General features: G+C 40.1%; 1 protein-coding gene across 1 annotated transcript; it reads right to left on the bottom strand.

The window, feature by feature from the left end:
* Positions 1-4,397: 4,397 nt before the first annotated feature.
* LOC121028022 (uncharacterized) lies at positions 4,398-20,028 on the bottom strand. Its single transcript, XM_040471589.1, has 4 exons — positions 19,527-20,028; positions 9,556-9,640; positions 4,968-5,597; positions 4,398-4,699 (listed from the first exon to the last, which is right to left on the bottom strand). Exons 2-4 carry the CDS (start codon positions 9,572-9,574, stop codon positions 4,398-4,400), a joined length of 951 nt encoding a protein of 316 aa, XP_040327523.1. The 5' UTR covers positions 9,575-9,640; positions 19,527-20,028.
* Between the last annotated feature and the right edge of the window lie 702 nt (positions 20,029-20,730).

The raw sequence follows: 20,730 nt of genomic DNA on the forward strand, positions 1-20,730 counted from the left end.
GTCCTGCCCAGGAATCCTTCAAAGTGAGCGTTTGTCCCGCTCTCATGATGTCAGGCGGTTTTCCCTGCATCTGTAATTTGAAGAAAAACAAACAAACCTGCGGGGAACAAACGCCACGGAAACCCAAACAGAACTCCGTGGGGAGCGGGAGTCTCACCTGCGGCGGGCGCGGGCGGGGGGCTCAGGCCCAGACTCCCCTGCGTGGGTGGCGGTCCGGTGCCGCACGGTGGAGAGAAAGACAATGTCGGTGCCCTCCTCCGACTGCGTAGACCGCTCCGGGCCCCGCGTCTGGCCGCTGCGCGGAGGCGGCGGTTCCAAGTGTCAGCGGTAGCAAAGGCGGCAGCAGCAGCAACAGAGTCAGGCAAAGGCCCAGCCTCAAATTTCCTGAGACAGGCCTGTATTAGCGACAAACAGGGTTCGGGCGGGGGATCCCCGGGGGCCACTTCTGCAGAATTTTCTGCCTGTTGCGTCGTAAGCTGTGCCCCACCCCCAGCACCAGCGAAAGTGGAAGGAAAGTGCACCGTCAAAGTGGAAGGAGAAATCGGTTTCCTCGTAATTTCTCAAAGCCGGCAACCCCACTCTTTCCCGGAAACCTCGAAACCGAGACCTCAAACATGCCAACAGGATTATTAATTATCCTTATTTACTGAACAGCAAAAGATAGACGCAGTAAACCGGGCATGGGATACATTTGCCATTTGCTTTTGTCCCAAGGCCCCAGGACGTGAGCCCACTTAATGTTCTTAGCAAATCAAAGCACGTGTCCTTTGAAGAAGGTGTGTAATTGGAGTTTAAGGCATGTATGGAATTCCCAGATGTCTATAAAGTAAGAAGGAGCATGTGGCAGGTCACTGGAAGGTGGGGCAGGTTAAAATCACTGGCACAAAGTCCCCCCCCCCCCTTTATATTCGCCTTCTTTGTAAGAGCCAGGGAGGTAAACCTTGGGGAAAGGATGGGACGGGATCGTAATGAATGTCCAGCTTCTCCTATCAGAGTCCTAGTAACCATGGTAAAAAGCACATGGTCAGAAAACCTCAAAGAAAACACTCAATTATAGCCGGGATTTCGTGGGCGCCCTGCAATGAGATCGTTTGGGGTTTGCTTCAGCGAAGGCCTCCAACGGCTGTCCTTCTTGTTTACGTGGACTGTTTTCTTTTCCTTCCATTCCCCCCCCCCCCCCCCCCCACTAAGTTTGTGGATGTGTCTTCGTACTTATGCGTGAACAAAATTCCGTTATGGAAAAGAAAAAAAAATGTCTAAGAACATTCATTCCTAAAGGCAGCCTTCTTGGGGGAGGGGAGATTGAAGATTACGAGCAAGTGAAATTAAGTTTCTGTAAAACATGCAGTTTAAACATGGACCAGAAATGAGCGAATGTTCAATGAAAAGACAACCATCAGAATCAGCAGCACTCTTTTCTCATTTCACTGAGGAATATATAGATGCGTATGAGACTGTGGAATCCAAGCGCGAGTCTGAATATTGTTGAGTAGGCATTTTGAATTGTTTTGTTTTGTTTTTGGTTTGAAGCCGGAATCGAAGGCAATATGACTTTTCTCCTTGGGTTCAAGATGGTGCTCTCACTTACCTGCACAGTGGAGCCAGAGGCGGACACGTAAGGATGGGGGTCTGCCAGAGAAGTTGGCCCTGGCAAAGGTTGGCCTTGGGAGGGGGTCGGTGTGGGGTCATCTGAGACTGGGGCCCAGAGAGTGGGGGCTGGAACAAAAACGCGCCACCGACCCCGCCATTGAAGCAGGCGGGAGGGCTAAAAGGACGCGTGGGGGGAGGGGGGGACAAGAGTGTGACAAGTGAAAAGTTAAGCAGGTACCTGAAGGAAGTTTATCTTGCCCAGATGTTAGGGCTTTTATGAAATGTCACGTGAAGAGAACAGATGTACAATTTGCAAATGGGGCCACGCCTGTAAATACAAGGAGGCAAATGCTTGGAGGAAAATCCAGGCATAAATCATCAACCTCCTTTTCTAGTTATCTATTCTCTCCTTTAAATATTTGCCACCAGAAAGAGAAGACACATCTTAAATCGTCAAGTGCCTCTTGTAGCAGACGTCGCAATCCTATCCCCTCCCAGCACTCCCCATCCCCTAGGTGTCTTGGGTGCAGAGGGGTGGGGTGGCCGGCAAATATCTTCTCCCTTCGCGTTTTCCTTCAGGTTCCCCATCCCCCACGTTTCTGTCTTGGCCTCTCAGAGACTTTTGATCCTGAGAAACGTATCGGATCTCGGTTAGGAAAAGCTGAAACTAATCAATTGCCTTTTTGAAGGGGTAGAGAGTGATAAGAAGAGAGAAGGAATGCCCGGCCTGACAGACCCTAAACCCCCAAGATGGTTGGATGGGCTGAAAGATGAGCAGATGAACCGGTGATCCCTCACTCCTGGGGCGGGACCCAGGCTCTGGGGATCCTTGCTACCCACGGGGTAGGGCTTTTAGGAAGTTAAATTATCGGTTTGATTGAGAAGGATTTTTAAAAATCACTTATACAAATAAGAGGCTTTTTTCTTCTTCCACGCAAGAAGGAAGCTCAGTTCATAAACAAAACTAAAATGAATTAGTAGTTGCCCAGTTGTGTGGAAGACAGTTCAATTCCTTTCTCTGTTCTTAAGAGAGATGTTTTAGAAGCTATTGTGACTATTAATGCGTGGCTCAGGCCAGGATCTCTGCGCAATTAAGGTTTTAAATATTTGTTGACAATACTTTTAAGACTGTACATTAAATGAACGAGCTGTTCCATGGCTCTTCGTTTAAATGCCAGAGTATTCCTAGTCTCTGTAAAATTGACATGGCACCTGGCTTATAATTATTATATAGCTGCCCATACAGCTCTGTATTTTTTTTTAAATTTAAAAGTTGGGGAACTTTCTTCCACAATATTAAATCTAAACTTACTGTCAGAGTTTATGTTAATCCTCTCTGGATTTCCAAAGAATTGAAATAAATTCAAAATGATCAACTTTAAGGGTGACAGTTTTAAAAACGACAAGAGCAGATAAACAGACATATCTTTTCTCTCTATGGCATTTAATCCAAATACTCATCCAGCTGTCCCTGGAGGAACTTAACCTTGAGTTATTACCTTTGGGTACATATCATATCTGGTTATGGCCCCCAAAGCGTCCTGGAGGAAGACCTCAGATCCCGCCCCTCTGGGTTTGCCCAGCCTGGATGAGCCCCCACACCCTGACTCTGATACCGGTTGCTTCCCTTAGGGATTTCCAGACTTCCATTTCTAAACATAGTACTGGACCAAACAGTCTAAATTTCTTTTGTTTATGAAACTTAACACCAATCAAAAAATTGTTACTATTGTTGAAAACCAACATGCAGCAAAAAGAGACCATGCCAAGACGGCAAGTTTAGCAGTGATAATGAATCCTTCAGAGAGGTCTGCTGATGCCACCCCTGCAACAGTGTGCTCCATTCCTGGGCAGAGCGCTACCTTGCAGAGCAGCCTTCTTTAAAATGTTCTTATAAATCCTTCTTTCATTATGACTGAAGGAAATTTCTGTTAGCATCTTGTTAAGGTTGCCTCTCTCCTCATTCCACCCTTCGCTTCTCTTGCTTCGCCCTCCCCCCCTACCCCCCATCAACACACACCTTTTAAAACTTTTAACTTTGTAACATAAAAAAGAGACCTGGAGCAGAGAATCCTTCTTCCTCTTCCTTCTCTCCAGGCCTCGACTGAGTGAAACTTAAAACACATCTCATAGATCAGTTTTCCTTCTCTGAAGTTAGGCACAGTCCACGACCCGGATTTTCAAATAGCCCAGGCTGGAGTCTGCAATATTTAATCCAGTCAGCTATTAAATGTCCTCCGGCTAAATCAAGAGTATAAGAATCCGTAGTAGGATAATGATACCAAGAGCAGTTTGGTAAAGGAAAGGGGGGCTGGGAGGGGACAGGGACTCCAGGGATTCTTTGATTTGGAAAATCCTGTTTTTAGAACTCCTGTCAGAGTAATAACAAAGCAAAGAAACATGAAAGAACAACTCTTTGTTCCAGGATATGGTTTTAATGAAATACTACTAACACACACACACTCACTCACGAAAAGAAAAAGAAACAAGAAAGATCTATTAACAACGGCGTCTGAGACTCCACTTCTCCTTTACCTATTAGGGACTAGCACGCTGCGCAACGTGAACCCCTCTCCCCCTTTTCTCCCGCCTCATTCCCTCCCTAATTAAGCTGAAGTGATAGTTCAGAGGAGTCCCGGCGCACCTAACCACAGCGACACTGCCCTCCGCTACTCGTCCCTTCTCAAAGCACAGGCAGCTCCCTCCCCCACCCCTACCCCTACCCCCGCTCCCGCCTACGCCCCGGGAACTTGACTGCTGGGGCTTTGCCTTCTCCCTTCCGAATGAGGGCATCCGCGCTTTGGGAGCTAGTTCTCCCGGTCCCTGGCGGGAGGCCTTCTTAGGACCCCAACACATGTGACACCAAGGGGATGGCGTGCCCCAAATCTGCCCGCCTTGGCTCCCAGCTGACCCTGCCCAGCGCTTTTTTGTTGACTTAAAACATCCGGAGGGACTGCAACTAATATAGCGGACGGGGCTGGGGGTAGGGGAGGAGAAGGAAGAGGCAGGGGGTGGGGATCACGAAGAGAAAAAGCAACAGCATTGGGAAAGAGGGGGAGCAACTTTTTAGGCAGCGGGAACCAGAGATTTGAGCAGCCGCGTCTGTCATCTGTAACAGCGGACAGATAAAAACCGTCCCAGATCAAAGAGGTTCGTTCATAAATCACCCATAAGAAACGGATTGTAAGGAGTAAAAGACACGTGTCGAATAATCTCAACCCTGGAGTCAGCTAGCTGCCAGCGCCCTTCCTAACGCCCCCTCTCGCGGTACCCGGGCAGCGAACGCGTCTTCCAGCAGGGAATGTATGTGGGGGGAGGTCTCTCCGTGCAAGTAACCGCCCCCCCCCCCCCCGCCCCGGCCCCCGTCAACCTCCTACCCTCAACCCCGCCGCCCCCTAGCTTCCGCCGTAGACGCCCGGTTGGGCCATCCCTGCTCCAGGCTTGAGATTCAGTACAATCGTTTGACTCTGGATTGACCAAGGAAGTCGTGGTAAAAATTGGAGTCTTTTCATTTCTGAGGCCAGAACGTTGCTCTTTCGGAATCGCAGACATCTCCCACTCTAGATCCCCTCTTAGTGTCCTTGTCCTTCTGAGGATCCCTCTGGGGAGAACTTGGACATTTGCAGCCTTAGGGTGCAAATGTAACTCAGCCCATAGAGGCAGTTCGGCAAGAGCACAAATTGCCTGGGCGGGTGTTTTCTGTTCCGAGTTTTCTAAGTTTCGGATGAACAGTGCTTTGCACTGACGTTTGCCGCACCAGTGTAATCTGTAAGGAGCACTTGCTGTTTCTAAACTCAGACCAAGCGAATTCCCTTTCTCCGCCTCCCATCTCCCAAGCCCCAGACTCTCTCGCACCTGCTTCTCTTGGTTGAAAAAACAAGCGAAAGCGAATGTCCAGTACCGCGTTCTAAACTCTCCAGCCAGCTGTTCGGAGGACCCTCGCAACGCGTATTGGGCGAGTTTAGAAATGCTGTGGTTGGCCATCCCCAAGAAAGCAGTTGACAAATCTAGGAAAAGGTAGAGCTTGTGAATTTGTGCGAGGGATTTCCAGCGACAAATGCCTCTTACTCCTTCTCTCTCAGTTTTAGCATCCTCCAGATAAGTAGGATTTTGCTTATAATAGGTGTTTATGGTTCCAGGAATTGCACTTTGATCTAGGATTTTGGGGGTGGAGTGTCTAAGGGGTCTCTAGACGCTTGTCTGATTTGAATGCTTTTCAGGATGATTTATGGCAAAAGGCTCCTTTCTGACACTTCCAGATGCCAAAGCTCTTACCTTCCTGGAAGGGGTGAGGGAAACCTGCTTCCAATAGCCGCGAGGATGGGAGCCAGCGCGCCTACCACGCCACCCTGCGGGTCACCTTAAATCGACAGCACACACCACCAGCCTTGGTGAGCAGCTGATAACCTTTCCCCTCCTTCCAACTTAAGGAGGAGGGAGAAACCTTTTCTTGAGAACCAAGCTGGGATGAGAAACCAAGTCACCTCTGTCAAGTTAGTCTCTAGCAGTTAACTCTAGTTTATGCAATTAACGAACCACCTGCCCTCGCCCCGTTGGTGGTTTGGTGTTAATGCGACTTGACCCACCAATGTAAAGCGGGGAGGGAATAAGCCCTCCGTTGGGACCCCTGGTGGTTTCACCCGCCGGCCTCAGTCTCTGGCCGAGGCCGCGAGGATCGCAATCCTGGTTACCGCGGGGCGGAGGCCGGGACCGAGCTCAGAAGCAGCCGGGGCGTCGGGGCAGAAGTGGGGGGTGGGGGTGGGGGTGGGGGTGGAAGCGATGTCTTTCCGAAAGCTCCCCGCAGTCGTAGGACCGTGAGGCGAGGCCAGGAAAAATAACCCTCCCGACTCAATTACTGCGAGCTCCACCGTGAAGCTGAAAAGCTGAAACGTGCGGCGCTGCAGGGGGGCAGGTCAGACAGGGCGGACGCTAGTGCGATTTTAGGGGACCCCTAGGGCCCACAGAGCAGAGAGCGCGCTGAAGACATTTGTCAACCTGAAGCTAAAGGTGGGCCCGACCCACAGTAGCCTCTAGCGGACGCTTTTTCCCAGAGGAAACGACGGTTTCTAGCCGTTTCTTCTCCAAAATGTAGCTGATTGGGCACTGGGAAGGAGGAACTTTGTTTTCTTTCTTATTTCCCAAGGTGAAGGCAAATTAAGGAAGGAATTAGCGGAGCAGCCTCGAAGACCAGCGGTGAGGAGGGTCGAGGCCAGGGCACTGCTAGAAAATGTATGATTACAGAGGAAGGTTTAGCCCTGAGTGATATTCTGGTTATTTGCTTAGAATCCCACAAGGCTGGGAATCTGTGATATTTGGGAAAGAGTGTCTATTTCAGCCTTTCTCTGACGAGTCTCCACACTCCCTTCTCCCATGTCCCTTCGAGGTTAGTAACTACTACAAAGTCAAAGGTTTGTTTTCCCAATTGAGAAGTAAGCTTGATTTCCTGGGTGAAAGAGAATGGATTAACTCAAGAACCTGAAAAAAAAAAAAAACAAAAACAAAAACAAAAAAACACGTATTTTCCAAAGTACAAGCTTCCTTCATTCTTTATAACATTGCAAAACTAAGAACCAGATCAGAGTTTATTGGTTTATGCAGAAACGATCCTGATTTGATAAGCTTAATCATATGACAAAAGACAAACCGATTATTCCCCTCCTCTCTAAAGGCAGCCTGAGAGGTTTTGGAAGTCACTGCCTTTTTCCTAGAATTCCAATCACTACATCAAAAGACTCAGGTCACCTCTTGTCATTTCTGTATGTATACATTCAAGAGCATAAAAATATTAAATAAAAAACTTTTCCAACTTCAAACCTATCAAATGTTTAACAGCTGAAGGATATTCATCTTTAGGAGGCAGGCCAAATGTCAATAAAAATTTAATTATTTCTGAAACATATGGGAGCACTTACAAGACCCAAAATGTGATACTAAGTATTGATATTGAGAGGAAACCAAACAATATACTTTCATATTTGCTGGTCAAGACCTTATACCCTGAAAAAAGTTCCACAAGCCACAGAAATTTTTATTCTTCCTGACAGGGTTTCTAAAACTAGCATGAAAGACAGGTTGGTGGTCAAAGGGGTCATCTGTATTCTGTGTAAGGAAAAATTAGTGTTGAACTCGTATGTGTTTGGCATTTGTTTTCTGGAGAAAACTGTGATGTCTATGATAGCAAATTACATTTCAGTAGGGGATGGAGGGAAGGTGTACATTGGTGTGGCCATTTTTGATTTTTAATACCTAACACAAACTGCTTTTCTGAAACGTTACATCCAAAATTTCTTTCCAGCTTATAATTCTGCCGTATTGAGAGATAGCCTTTTATGCTGGAAGGGACATTGGTGGTATTATTTCTGCAGTTGGCTGTGATAAGACTGGTGTGCAACTTGGAATAATGTCCAAAATGTAATTAGGGTCTCTTAGGTAGCTACTTTTTTCCACTTAGAAGCATTAGCTTGTTTTCCATTTACAGCTTCCATAGGACTTTTGCTTTCTAAAAAATGACATCAAACTTTAACTGTTGAATTGTAGGTTAATTTGCTGGTCAGCTGCCACTTTTGGACCAGTCCTCTGATAAATCCTGATAGTTGGTTTGATTTCATTGTCATCATTTCCAGGTTTCATTGTGGTTCACTTCACAATGCCCTGAAGAGTTTCTTTGGTACCTCGTTTTCTGCTTCCCTAGACAAGAGGTTCTCAGTGTCAACATTAGCCTGATGGTGATTTGCATACCTTCCTGGATTGATAACCCATTTAACTGACAGCGAAGGACTCTGGAGTACAAAGTGTTTAAGATATTTGCCCAAGACTAACTGGGCCTAATCTGGTGCTCTTTTCTCTACTTAGGAGCATGGTTTTAAAATTTTAAGCAGGTTTGTAAACTCCAGAATTGGCCTGAGTATGAGAACTACCCATTTTCTTCTAGCTGATCAACCATTCCCCAAGGCTCACTATTTTTCTCTTTTACTACAGTTTTGTATAAACAAAGCAGATAACACAAGACCATGACTCTCTATTAACAAGTGAGGAGGGACACCATTCACTCTGTGTATGGATGTAACACCTGGCCAGCATCCTGTTTAGCTGTTTTATCCTTTCATTTCCTAAGAATGAAAATGAGTAGGGCTTTATTTATACTAAAAATTCTAATAGTAATATTATTTATATGTGTACCTTTCGGAGTACTTGTTATTTTATTTTGATTTTTACAATTACTGGTACAAAGCCTTGTTTGTGGAAAAATGCCCCAAGACCATTATTTTTGCCTTTTATAAGGATAATTACCACTAAGAATACTCTTACGAACTTAAGACTGATGGAAAAAGAAAGATAATTTAACTAGCATGTGCAGAAACTGTTTGTTGGGCAGAAAAACCAGGAGTGTAGTTTGCCCCATGGAGTGATTATGGAATGAAGCAGAACCAAAGGAGAGTGATCATAAGTGGGTTTTCCTACTCTGTGCGAATGATCCCAGAGGTCTTTTCAGTTGGTGATCTGTGATGCTGTTCTTATGTCTGACATGCTTTCCTAGTGGGGTTTGTTTTCATGAGTTACTGATGCAAAGAACAATTTGAAATCAAGTTGTTAGTAGTAGAATTAAGAAAAGTAACACCCAGGTAAAGAGTGTGTGAAATTATTCGAATGTATGGCCACAAGTGACTCTCATTTATTCCTGTGAAAGATCTACCCAATTGTCTGATTGTACAGCTAGAGTTAAATATCATGTAGATCTGCAGAGGCAGTTTCAAAATGTTCATTCTTCCCCAACCGCTTTTCCCCAAGTGACAGACTGCGTGGGTGGCCACTGTGACACTGCCTTCAGTTAAACAAATGCATGATTATTCAATCAACAAACATTTCTTGGGGGTCTCTGTAAAGCCTAAAGGCTATGTAGAAGTGACTGTGTCATGTTCATCATAACAAACAAAGGAACCTCTAATTACAGAAGGTTGGTCTCACCTGTGGATATTTGCTGCATGTGTGCTGAAGGCCTCGCCAACTGTTTCTCTTTGATATTCTAGGGGGTGCAGAAAATTAGAGCCCCCTACCAATGGAAGAATAGGAGTAAAAGTGATTCACTCTGCATTTAGTATTCTAAGAGTGGAAACTTTAGAACAGACAGTAAAAGTGACTCTAAGAACATTGTCTTTTGGCCTTCGCCACTTGTCTTTCTTTTCAGTGGACACTTACCAATCTGTAGCAAAATCCTATATAGTTGCTTATTAGACTTTAAGATTTTTATGCCTATCCAGCTCACTACTATAATCTCAGCATCTTGCTTTAGGACCTGTCACATGGCATTTTTGTTGATTTGAATATCACTCCTATACTATTAGGGAAACTGAGGCAGAGAGGCAGAATTCACATCTAAAGAACAAAAAAAAAAAAAAAAAAAAAGACAATATGACAGTCCCATACTGTGGTGGTGGGGAAATTCATGTACTTGTATCTCATGTTTAGAATGAAACCCAAATAAGCACAAAAGAAAATATTATTAAAACTTTGAGATTCAGACATTAATTTTAACTTACGTGTTTTAGAGTGCTTTCTATATGGAGCCCATAGCTGCCATTTGCCTATATAATTTCTTTGTGTGAATAAGTAAAGGGATCCCTTTTTCCCAGGGCTTATGTCTTGCCTGTCAGAGCAGGGCTGACATCAGGTCCCATTGCCCCATGGACCAAATGCCTTTGTTCAGTAAACATCCCTCACAACCGTGGGTAGCAGCCTTGGTACCTCAAGAGCAATAATTGTCAAATGTAATAAGAAATCTGGCTAGCTTGTTATCAGTATGTTTTCAAGTCTATGAAATTGATTCCACTTGATTTCTGTCAAAGACCCAAATAGAGAGTCTCCACATGTGCTTCTAAACCAAACTGGGAGGGTCTCTTCTCCTGATCCAGCCAATTCTATTTTCCTATATTCCTGTGCTATAAAAAGCTCTATATTGTCCCATCACCTCCTAAAACAGTATGAACACTGGTAACTAAACAGTATATGTCAATCAGTATCTACTGAAAAACTGAAACTCCAAGTTACTTACTTATTGCATATATATGCATACATTATTCCAAACCCAAGAGTGGTGGTTTAGAGATTTAAATATAATTGATTGTGAATTGAAAAGAGGTATTCTAAAACTATTTTAAATTTGGTATGATTAGTATGAATGGAGAAAGCTGCTTCCCCACACCCGTTCTTCTCCTGCCTTCCCCCCTCACTCCAGGGATGTGGTGAACTTGTGTAATTTAAGGCAGGTGGTCCACATAGTAGGCTGACCACAGAGGATGAGAGTGTGTGCATTTGATACCCTGACTGCTGCTCTTTAATAGACTTTAAATATACTATGACTATTATTTGGCTTTTGGCTATTACATTTATTTTCACTTTCTTTCAAAGGCTTCTCTCTTTCATTTCGTCATTTTCCGCACACTGAAATGCAACCCAGGTCCAGTGGCACCAACCAGAGAATTTATCTATGTTGTCATCAAACTGGATGCAAACGAAATACCAAAGGGGGGCAGAGGGCGCCACTATATAGGGCTCTTGAATGCTGACAGAAAATGCATGCATTTTTCTTTGCCTAGGTAATAACAATACTTTATTTTTATATAAAGCCTTTCATCTGAGAATCTCAAAGGCCTTCAAGATGTCGTTTGGGTCTGGCATTCTTCAATTGGCTGCCCTTTGTCTCTTTCAGTAAGGAAACATTCCTGCTGGATGTAGTTTCATAACTGATCTTGCACTTGAGTATGCACATTCAGGGGCCAAGGGCACTGAGTGTTTCTTGAATAGATCAAACAAATGGCCAGTTATGACATTCTCAAAACAACCCTGAGAGGAAGATGGGTGGCAAAGGTGATTATCTAATTTGCAGATGGAGCAGTTGTGACACAGCAGGTTAAGTGACTCACCTGAGGGCACACAGTGGAGTCTTTGTTACTGCTGGAAACAGTAGTAACATCTACCAGACCATTAGCAAGGTTCTGTTTCTTTGACATCCCACCTATCTGCTCCTTGCCCTTTCAGAATGAAAATCTCTAAGAAATGGCACCCTTGTGCGTATAAAAAAGGAGAATAGAGTAGCAACTTTGGAAATGTTTAAGATGAAATGTGTGGGCCTTACTTCTTCAGAAAAATCACAGCTTCTGTTCAAACTAGTGAGTCTAAAATATAAAAGAAATATCCCTTGCACATAGAAAGTGGAAGTATGATCTTTAAATTCCATTCCTTGTAAGTAAGAGAGCACATGTTGGTCTCAGCCAGGAAGCATAGGGTTAGTGGGATATGTATTTATGTATAGCTATATATGCAAATTCCTTAAGCTATTTGCACATTTTAAAACTTAAAGGAACTTACCTTACTTGTAACTGTCTTTTTCTTTCCTGGAATTTTGTTTTGCTCATCATTTCAAGCATTGCTACTGGCTTCACATCACAGTTATTAATCTGGAAGAGCCCTGAATCTGGATTATTCCTCGGTATAACTATATATAATTTACTATTAACTCCATGTTTGATAATTCTGACTATGATATTACACTTAACGTTTATGTTTTAATGTCCTCTTGGGACACCATATGATAATTTACTTTTACTTTTAAAATTCATGGGGGCATGGATCCCAACTTTGCTTTTGCAAGTAAAGTCACTTCTGTATTTTATTCAAGTAAGAAAAACTAACAGACGGAGTATGTATATATTTTTTTAATAGACAGTACTTCATAATAAATGTGACTGTAGTTTTCATGTGAGAATAATTATACATTTGAAACAAAATAATTTATTAAACAAAAACTTATTTGTTTTGTTTTTCTTTCCTTTATCTTATATTCCATTTGAGTTTCTAACATGGAACCTGTCTTTCAAAGTGAATGATTTTTACAAAAAGCCAAAGAAAAAAATTCTGGAGTGATTTCTATATTATATATCCTGAAGCTGTCATTAGTCCATTTTACTGACAGTTATATATAAAAAGAAAAAAAAATCTTGGGTGTGTGTCTTCCTATTTTTCTAAGTTTAGACATTCTCAGATCCAAGATATGTAATTTAGAAAGCTTAGGAAAAGCTGTTCCATATATAACATTGGTTTTACCATATCAGGGGTAGAAATCTCAGTGATATGCCCATTTTCTTTATCTGTACATACCATCTAGGTTCTCAGCCTCGTTTTGATCTACTCCAGAAGGAATATGCATAAACAAGCAGGAGAAATGATGAAAAAGTTAAAAACTCAGTGATCTTACTTTGCCTGAATTTGAGTCTAGAATCTGTACTGTAACTTGTCATTATCAGTCTCTCTCTTCCATGAAATCGCCATTGCTTTGTGCTCACTCTACAAATGAAGCCATATTTGAGAAAGAAGGTGAAGGTGTAGCAATGTCAAACAATGAAAGATGCTTAAGATTTTTTTCCTGCTTTATTAGATAATCTGAGTATGGCTTTTGCTCTTCTTTTTCTTAGAGTAATCAAACCCTTAATGCTAGCCTTTTCATTGGCACATGTATCTTTGTTTTGAGGTTATGAGGCCTTCTTGCATTACTGATTTTGCCCTAAATAAAAGTTCCATTTCTGATGTATAGTTGAGTTAGTTTAGGTTATGAGTGAAAAAAAGAAGAACAAGTCTAGTGTAAGCTCCACCACTTATTAGCTGTGTTATTTGCCAATTAACTGAATTTATCTGGGCATCAGGTTCTCTAAAATTGGGGAGAGTGGTAGATTATATCACAAGCATTATCATTCTGTCATTGTACGACCTAATATCTCTGATGATGCTTCAATAAAATTCAGTTTTAAATTACCATTGCCAGCTAGCTTATCAAGACATTTTTTCTGTCAGATGCCAAATTTTACATCATAAGATCAAGTAAAATGTATTTTATAAAAAAATTGTAACTTCAAAATTGTGAAATAAAGCATTATTTATAAATCAAAAAACTCTTTCTGAACTTCAAATTACTATAGTTAAAAAGCAAAAATAAAAACTTGAAATCTGGGAGCAAATGCAAAAGTAGTGGTAAATCGATAACATCTCATTGCTTTTAAAAGTCATTTGCTAATAGTTTAACTTTACCATTTTCTTGTTAAAGGAAAGTATTTGTTATTTATCCCTTAATCAAAGATAATTCTATCTTAAATCATAAGGTATCTTTACTAGTCAATATTAATCTTATTCAACAGTTCGTAGCTATGGACCATGAGAGACAATGAGTGTATGTGTTTACACGTACAATTGGCATGCTTATTACTGATAATGAAAAATGATAGGTACAGGGATGTATATTGGCTTTGAGGATTCTTTAAAGTATTAGTTCACAATTTTTCATCAAAATTTTCTTTTTCACGTTATGACATCAAAGTAAGGGTTTAAAACTTGAAACTTTTCCTAGGACTCATTCTCTGAAGTATTTCTGTTTCTTGTTTTGTTTTGTGGTCACTAACCACAGAGAAATTTGTCTTTTTTACATATGCTGGAAATAATTTACTGCTTTTAGAAATATTAAACCACAAAAAAAACCCCAATGTTAAAGAAACATTATGGGTCTGCCGAAGCCCTCAAAAAGCCAGGAAATTGAGAGTTAATGCGGAAGCTCTGATCTGGCTCTATATCCAAGGGACATTAGACCTCTGAAGAATGACAGGTAGAGCCCAGCCCACATACATGCAAATATTAAAAAAAAAATACGGTAGTGGCAGGATGGTGTGGGAGAGGGCACGCATGATCAGTGCAATTTCTCTGAGACACCAATATTCACATTGACTTACTATAAAATAATATTTTTCATAAATACCAATTCTTACCTAACCTTAATATGTAGTCAAAAGTCACAAATTCAATACACTTCTAAAATGACAGTGCAGATTTTGATCTGTGGCATAGATGTATTTAACAGTATTAACTTAACAGAAAGGATATTCTGAAATCAAGTTTTAGAGGTAATATTCACTTGTACAATCTTTGCATATGGTGTATGGATAAACAGTGCTTTCAAGTGTATCTATTTTACTGATTTCACTTAAGAGACCAGGCTATTTACACAGACTAGGTCTCAGGAAATAAAATCTCCTGATGTACATAAGACAGAAGGCAAAAATTCATGATTTTAGTGGATGTATTTTTTTAAAGTGTTGTTTTTCAAACATTACCTTACATATCATCATACAGAAACTAAAATTCATAAATCAATCAAGAGAGAAAATTTCTATTGATGAAAACATTTGATCCAGTTTGTAATTATATTGTATTTAATTGATTTAAACAATGTAATACTTTTCCTCAAGAACTTATACCTGCCTGTTGTTTCCATTTTAGTATTTAATTATTACTTAGTGCAGAAAATATATTTGAATGAGAACATTTATATCAAAAGTGGTTTATTTAAATAATTAAATACATATTTTATTATCACAAACCTAATTCACAGCAAAATATATCATTGGATTGAGTCCAATGCTTCACATTTTTAAATCTACAAGTAGAGAAAGAATTCTAGTGCTTGTATTGTAGGTATGCCCTTGATGGTATTATTGGAAATGAATTGTCATATTAATGGTAACCATATACTTGTAAAAGTATTTCTGTTGAGCTAGAGTTTTGTCAAAATAATTAGACAATGATAATTAAGTAATGAATTAATATATTGCTTCATTTACTGTCATATTATTTGCTTTCTTTGTAAATGGAAAAGAAAGGTGAAAACCAATGTATCAGTTACTTAAAGTAGGCACATTTGGAATCAGAAAGATAAAGAATTTACATGAATCAGAAAGCATAAACTGCTTTCAATTTTAATTAAGAAAACTAATTTTTGTTTTTTGATATGAATATTAACTCACCAAATATAGGGTTTTTTTTTCATTTTAGAGTTCTGTTTTAAAAGCAAATTGACTATAAGAATGAGACACAATGGATGATATATTTAATAAAAGCTCATTTCTCAATATATATTTTAATTCATTGAAAACTGATAATTTGCCCGCCTATGCTAGTGACTTGAAAAATTACTAGTAAAATAACAAACGTTTAATGAGAAATATTTAGCAACCTATTAAGTAGGAGTTGAATTATTTTTATACTGTGGAAAGGACTAATAATTACAGTCTAAAAATACTTTCCACACTGATTGAATTTTTATATATTAATTTAGATCTAAAATCTTGCTTTCTGCACTTGAACATAGAGATGTTAAAACATATTATTGAATAAAGATTATATAATGAAGTCTTTCCAGATTCAGGAGCCTAATTACAATTTTTCACATTACATATTCCAAATCATAGATTTGATCGGGTTGCAGTTCATGTATAAATAAATGAAATTATTCAACCTACTTTTTTAACATAATGTCCCCCCTAAAACACAGGAAATATGTTACCAGGGAGAAAAATTAGCACATGAACAAAAGTTGTCACAACGCACTTCTAAAGATTAAACTTTGTGAGCTTAAAAATCACAGCTTTACAAATAAGAATCATTTTGCCTTTCTATTCTGGGCTTAAAGGAAGGCATTTGACACATTTATATGGCAAACTTAGTCAATGTTTGGAAATGCTTTGTAGTGGCCAAAGGCTGTGCATTTCCTTCTGTTGACCTGATTTTTTTCTTCCAATAAAGTTAATTAATAGAAGATGCATCCAACAGGATTATTGCAGATGTGCACATACTGCAGTGCTAATTGCTCTTATTTTTTACAATTCTGTCCTGCACATGCTTTAATTTATATTTGCCTGAGTTAGCTTTTTAGTGAATTAGCGGCACTCTGCCACACACTGAATAGTAATGTGCTTGCATCACTCGATTATCTCAGATGTGTTATTGTCTAGAATCCATGCTCCTAATTTCCTTACCACCCACACCCATCTCTTTCCTCTGTTTGGAAGGCTGATTTGTGTTAAGAAGGGACCACCAAGCTATTAACTCTAGGACATAACTGGCATTGTTCATAGAGAGCGGGGCTTATGATCATATCACATTTTAACTCTTCCACCAGCATTATCCTTGTTTCCCCAATGCTTTCAAGAGGCAATAACTCCAAATGCCTCGCATGGAAATGATAAACTGCCTGTTGTGCCTTTTCTTTGAAGGAGTTCTCCTGCAGAGTATCATATTTAAATAAATTGCCATTGAGTTTAGCAAGCAGCACAATCATGCCCATTGAGGTAGAGTCTTTTGATCATATTTTGTAATGCAATCAAGGATCACATGAGGATTCTCGAGCAGGCCAGCCTTGCTGTGTGCTAAATAGGCGACAGGAGAAAGAAAACATTAATTGCCCTGAATCCCACTGACATAACAAAGCACACCTGTGTCCCAGATACTCCAGACCCTACGGCAGTGGTTACATGTACGACCAGAGGAACTCTTTCCACTTGATTGATCAGTAATTTCAAACTACCAGATTAAAAAAAATTTCCGATATATTCAGATTGTCAAAAAAAGTCAAATATGTGTACATAAGCACAGCATTTATGTATTTTTATGTAATGGAATGTACTAGATGGGGAGCATGAGACCTGGGTTCTAGGTCCACCTATTTGCTCCCTGAGTTAGTTGACATCTCTTTCGCTGGTCTCCTCCCCTGTCATACCCTCTCAGAAATTATTAAGACAGGGACAGTAACTGCCTACTTACCGAAACAGTTGTCTTGAGGATTACATGAGAGAATTGTTAAGAAGAACTTTAGAAATACAAAGGACTTTACAAATGTACTATTCTGATAACTGTATGGATGTGTGTGGCACAGACTGCGTATGAATGGAGTCCTAGTCTCATTACTGCTTTGCAAACATTATTACAGTATTAATGTTTCTGGAAAAAAGGACTTAGAGGTCTTTCATCTACCGAGGCACTAGTAGGCAATGTCTAACTGACAGATTAATTGAGGAAACTTGGGGACATTCTTGAACTTCACTCAATGGATTTAAATACAGGCAGCAGATGTAGAAGTAGGGGCTTGGAAGGAATTCCCTGCTCTGCTGGTCCAGCATTCTGACTTTCTGTTAAATTCTAAGATATCAATGAGCAAGAACTCATCTATACCATCCCAAATCATTTCCTGCTGACAGATACTGTTTATTAACCTGTAACCCTCTCTGCCTTTTTCTTTCTTTCTTTCTTTCTTTCTTTCTTTCTTTCTTTCTTTCTTTCTTTCTTTCTTTTTTTGTTTTGATGGTTGATGGTATAGGAGAGAGAAATGAGAGAGGGAGAAATGAAAAATCAAGGAAGTAATTAATAAACAAAATTATTTCAGTCTCTTCTAAGACAGTTTTGCAGTTCAGACTTATCTCTACCCCCAAGAATAGGATATAACTTTTATGTTGCATTCCATTGAGATCCCAGAAATCATATGGGAATGCATTTTTGTCAGAATGTTTCTCCTCTTTTATAGAGAAGAAAGGTTTGGTCCCAGTGTGATACCTTACCTCCCTGCCAAAAGGGAATTAAAAAAAGAAGAGAATTGAACTAGGGAAGCATACCTTAGGTCCTAGAGGGTGAAGACTAAGGTTCTTTCATAAATGTTAAAAAATGATTATAATTCTACATCCTTATTATGAGCTGAAGTCAAATAACCTGAAAAATAAATGACCGAAGAGGGAAATGGGCTAAATGGCTTCCACATTACTGTGGAGCCTGTATCAGTTAGCTAGGGTTCCCATAAGGAAGGATCACAGAGTGCACTTAAATAACAGTTGTTTTCTCACAACTTTGGAGGTTATAAATGCAAGATCCACGTGTGGTAGTGTTGGTTTCTTTGGAGGCCTCTCTCCTTGGCTTGCAGGTGGCCTTCTCCCTGTGTCTTCCTGTGTGTTCCTATGGCCCAATGTCCTCTTCCTATAAGGACACTAGTCATATTGAATTAAGCCCACCCTAATTACCTCTTTTAATCTTACTTCTTTAAAAATTCTGTCTCAAAATACAGTCACATTCTGAGGTACTAGAGGGTTAGGACTTCAACATGTGAATTTTGGGAAGACACAATTCAGTGCATAACAGAGCTCCTTTTTATCCAAAGGAGAAAAGAAGTCTCTTCCCTCAATTCCTACAGACACTGCAGAAAACATGAAATGTATTTGATTTACCATCCTGACAATTGTAGGTGGGATTCCTAGGAGATACGGTGACAAGATTTTTGAATAAAACTAAAAAACAAAAAAACAAAAACAAAAAACAAACAAAAAAAAAACAACAATGAAAAAACTAGCTGGAGTAATTAATCAAAGCCTAAATTAAAATCAGAAGTGGTAAATCCACTAAATGATAAAAATTCAAATAATCTAAGAAACATTCTTTTCATTGTAAAAAGGAAGAGCTTCTTCAAACATCTGTTCTTTTTTAGACCAATCCACACAAATAGTCCACAGCCCTATCTATAACCCTGTTTTACATTTCCCCATAGCCTATTTCTTGCCTCTCCAACCTGGCAGCTCAGTCCCTGTCATTCCCACCCCATTTTGCATATGTAAATTTTATGGGGATAAGATATTGTCTGTTTTAGTCACCTCTGTAATACCAATGTTAGCCATACAATGAAAGTTAAGTAAACATATCATGAATAAGTAACAAGATTTTTGCTAAATATTATGGGCTAGGAATTTGGACCTCCAAGTTCTATTACATCTTGTACTTTGTGTGTTGCAGGAACAACAAAAAGTTATCTGAGTCTTCTGTAAGTCCAAAGTGTTTATCTAAAGCAGATCTTTCTAAAAGACTTGAAAAAGTCTGGTTGCAGTCTCAATCAGATCAAGGAACATCTTGATTAGTAGATAAACCTGTGAGCCAATCAGTTCATCAGATAAAAAATCAGTTGTTTATAAGTTAGCATATATCCTATCGATATATATATTACCTCTAATTCTTAAAGAAACCCACAGAGTGATGTATATATCTTCATTTTACAAGTATGGTAATAAAGTTCATAGAGGTTGAGTAACTTACCCAAGATTTCACAGCCATTAACAGACAGCCAGGATTTCAATTTTGGTTTTCAGGTTCAAGGTGCCATGACCTCATCCCTTATCCAACTTTGTTTCTAGTCAAAATGGCCACTCTAGTGGGGTTGGGGATACACAGCTAGTTAGAGCCTGATAATATTTTTAAATATCCTGCTTTCTTAGAAAGATAAAAGAATTTTCAAAATACTACTCTTCTCAGTAAAGTCAAACAAAAATATTGCCTTGTTGTTATAAATACAGCATGTGTAATTAAATACTGGGTGGTATTTTCTGAAAAGAAAGGAAAATCATCCATCCTTTCTCAACTGATTTTCTCATAACTTGACTTCAACTAACCTTATTAATCAGGACAATGAAGAAAAAATTCACAAGACCCATGAGTCAGCCCATTTCAGATTCTCAGTGTCAGCATATGGTCTCAAAGCCCAGACGCAGTATTTTCACATGATGCATCTTTGACTATTTATTACAGGGGAGGTAGGAGAAGAGGAAAGCAGTCTGTTTTGTTATCCATCCAGGAACACAGTTAAGTGTCTGCATTCCCAAAGGCAACTTGGCAGTTTTGGGCTTGGTGCCCACATTGTTCAAGCGGCGTTTGTTCTCAAGTCTCCAGAAGGGCTTTTAAAAAAAATATCTTAAATATTCCTGTTTCTTCATGTCCCCTTCCCATCCCCTAGAGAAATTGTTTAAATCATATGATTGATCTAATTTAGGCAACAACTCTGCTACAGCTCTTCAGCAGGGAGACTTGTTTTCTTTTAACTTTATGGTACTTTCTATAGGACCCTTTAGTCATTTTTATATAATCTCTAGCAATCTGAAGTCCCAGAGTCTCATCTGTTTTTTAAAATGCTTTATAAATTAAATTCTGTATACACAACTGAAAGGCTTTCTTTCCAGTCATAGCAAAATAAGTTCTAAAAATAAATTAAATTTTCTTTTCCATCCATATTTAATTCTAGTGATTGGATTTTGATATGGAATAGAGAAGACATGTTTTGGGTCCATGTGTATACTCACTGTATAGAGGAGGCTTTCAGTAAATGATTGGTGAGTTGAACCAATATGCCAGCCATGTGCCTTGGTCACCTGCCCCAGATCCCTCCTTCACTGTCTCATATTAGTGAGGCCCATGGCCTCCAAAGTCTGTTTCTTTGATTCACATCTCCCTTGCGGCTACCCA

The sequence above is a fragment of the Herpailurus yagouaroundi genome, unplaced genomic scaffold, assembly GCF_014898765.1.
Source record: "Herpailurus yagouaroundi ecotype Mexico unplaced genomic scaffold, PumYag 100, whole genome shotgun sequence".
NCBI lineage: Eukaryota > Metazoa > Chordata > Mammalia > Carnivora > Felidae > Herpailurus > Herpailurus yagouaroundi.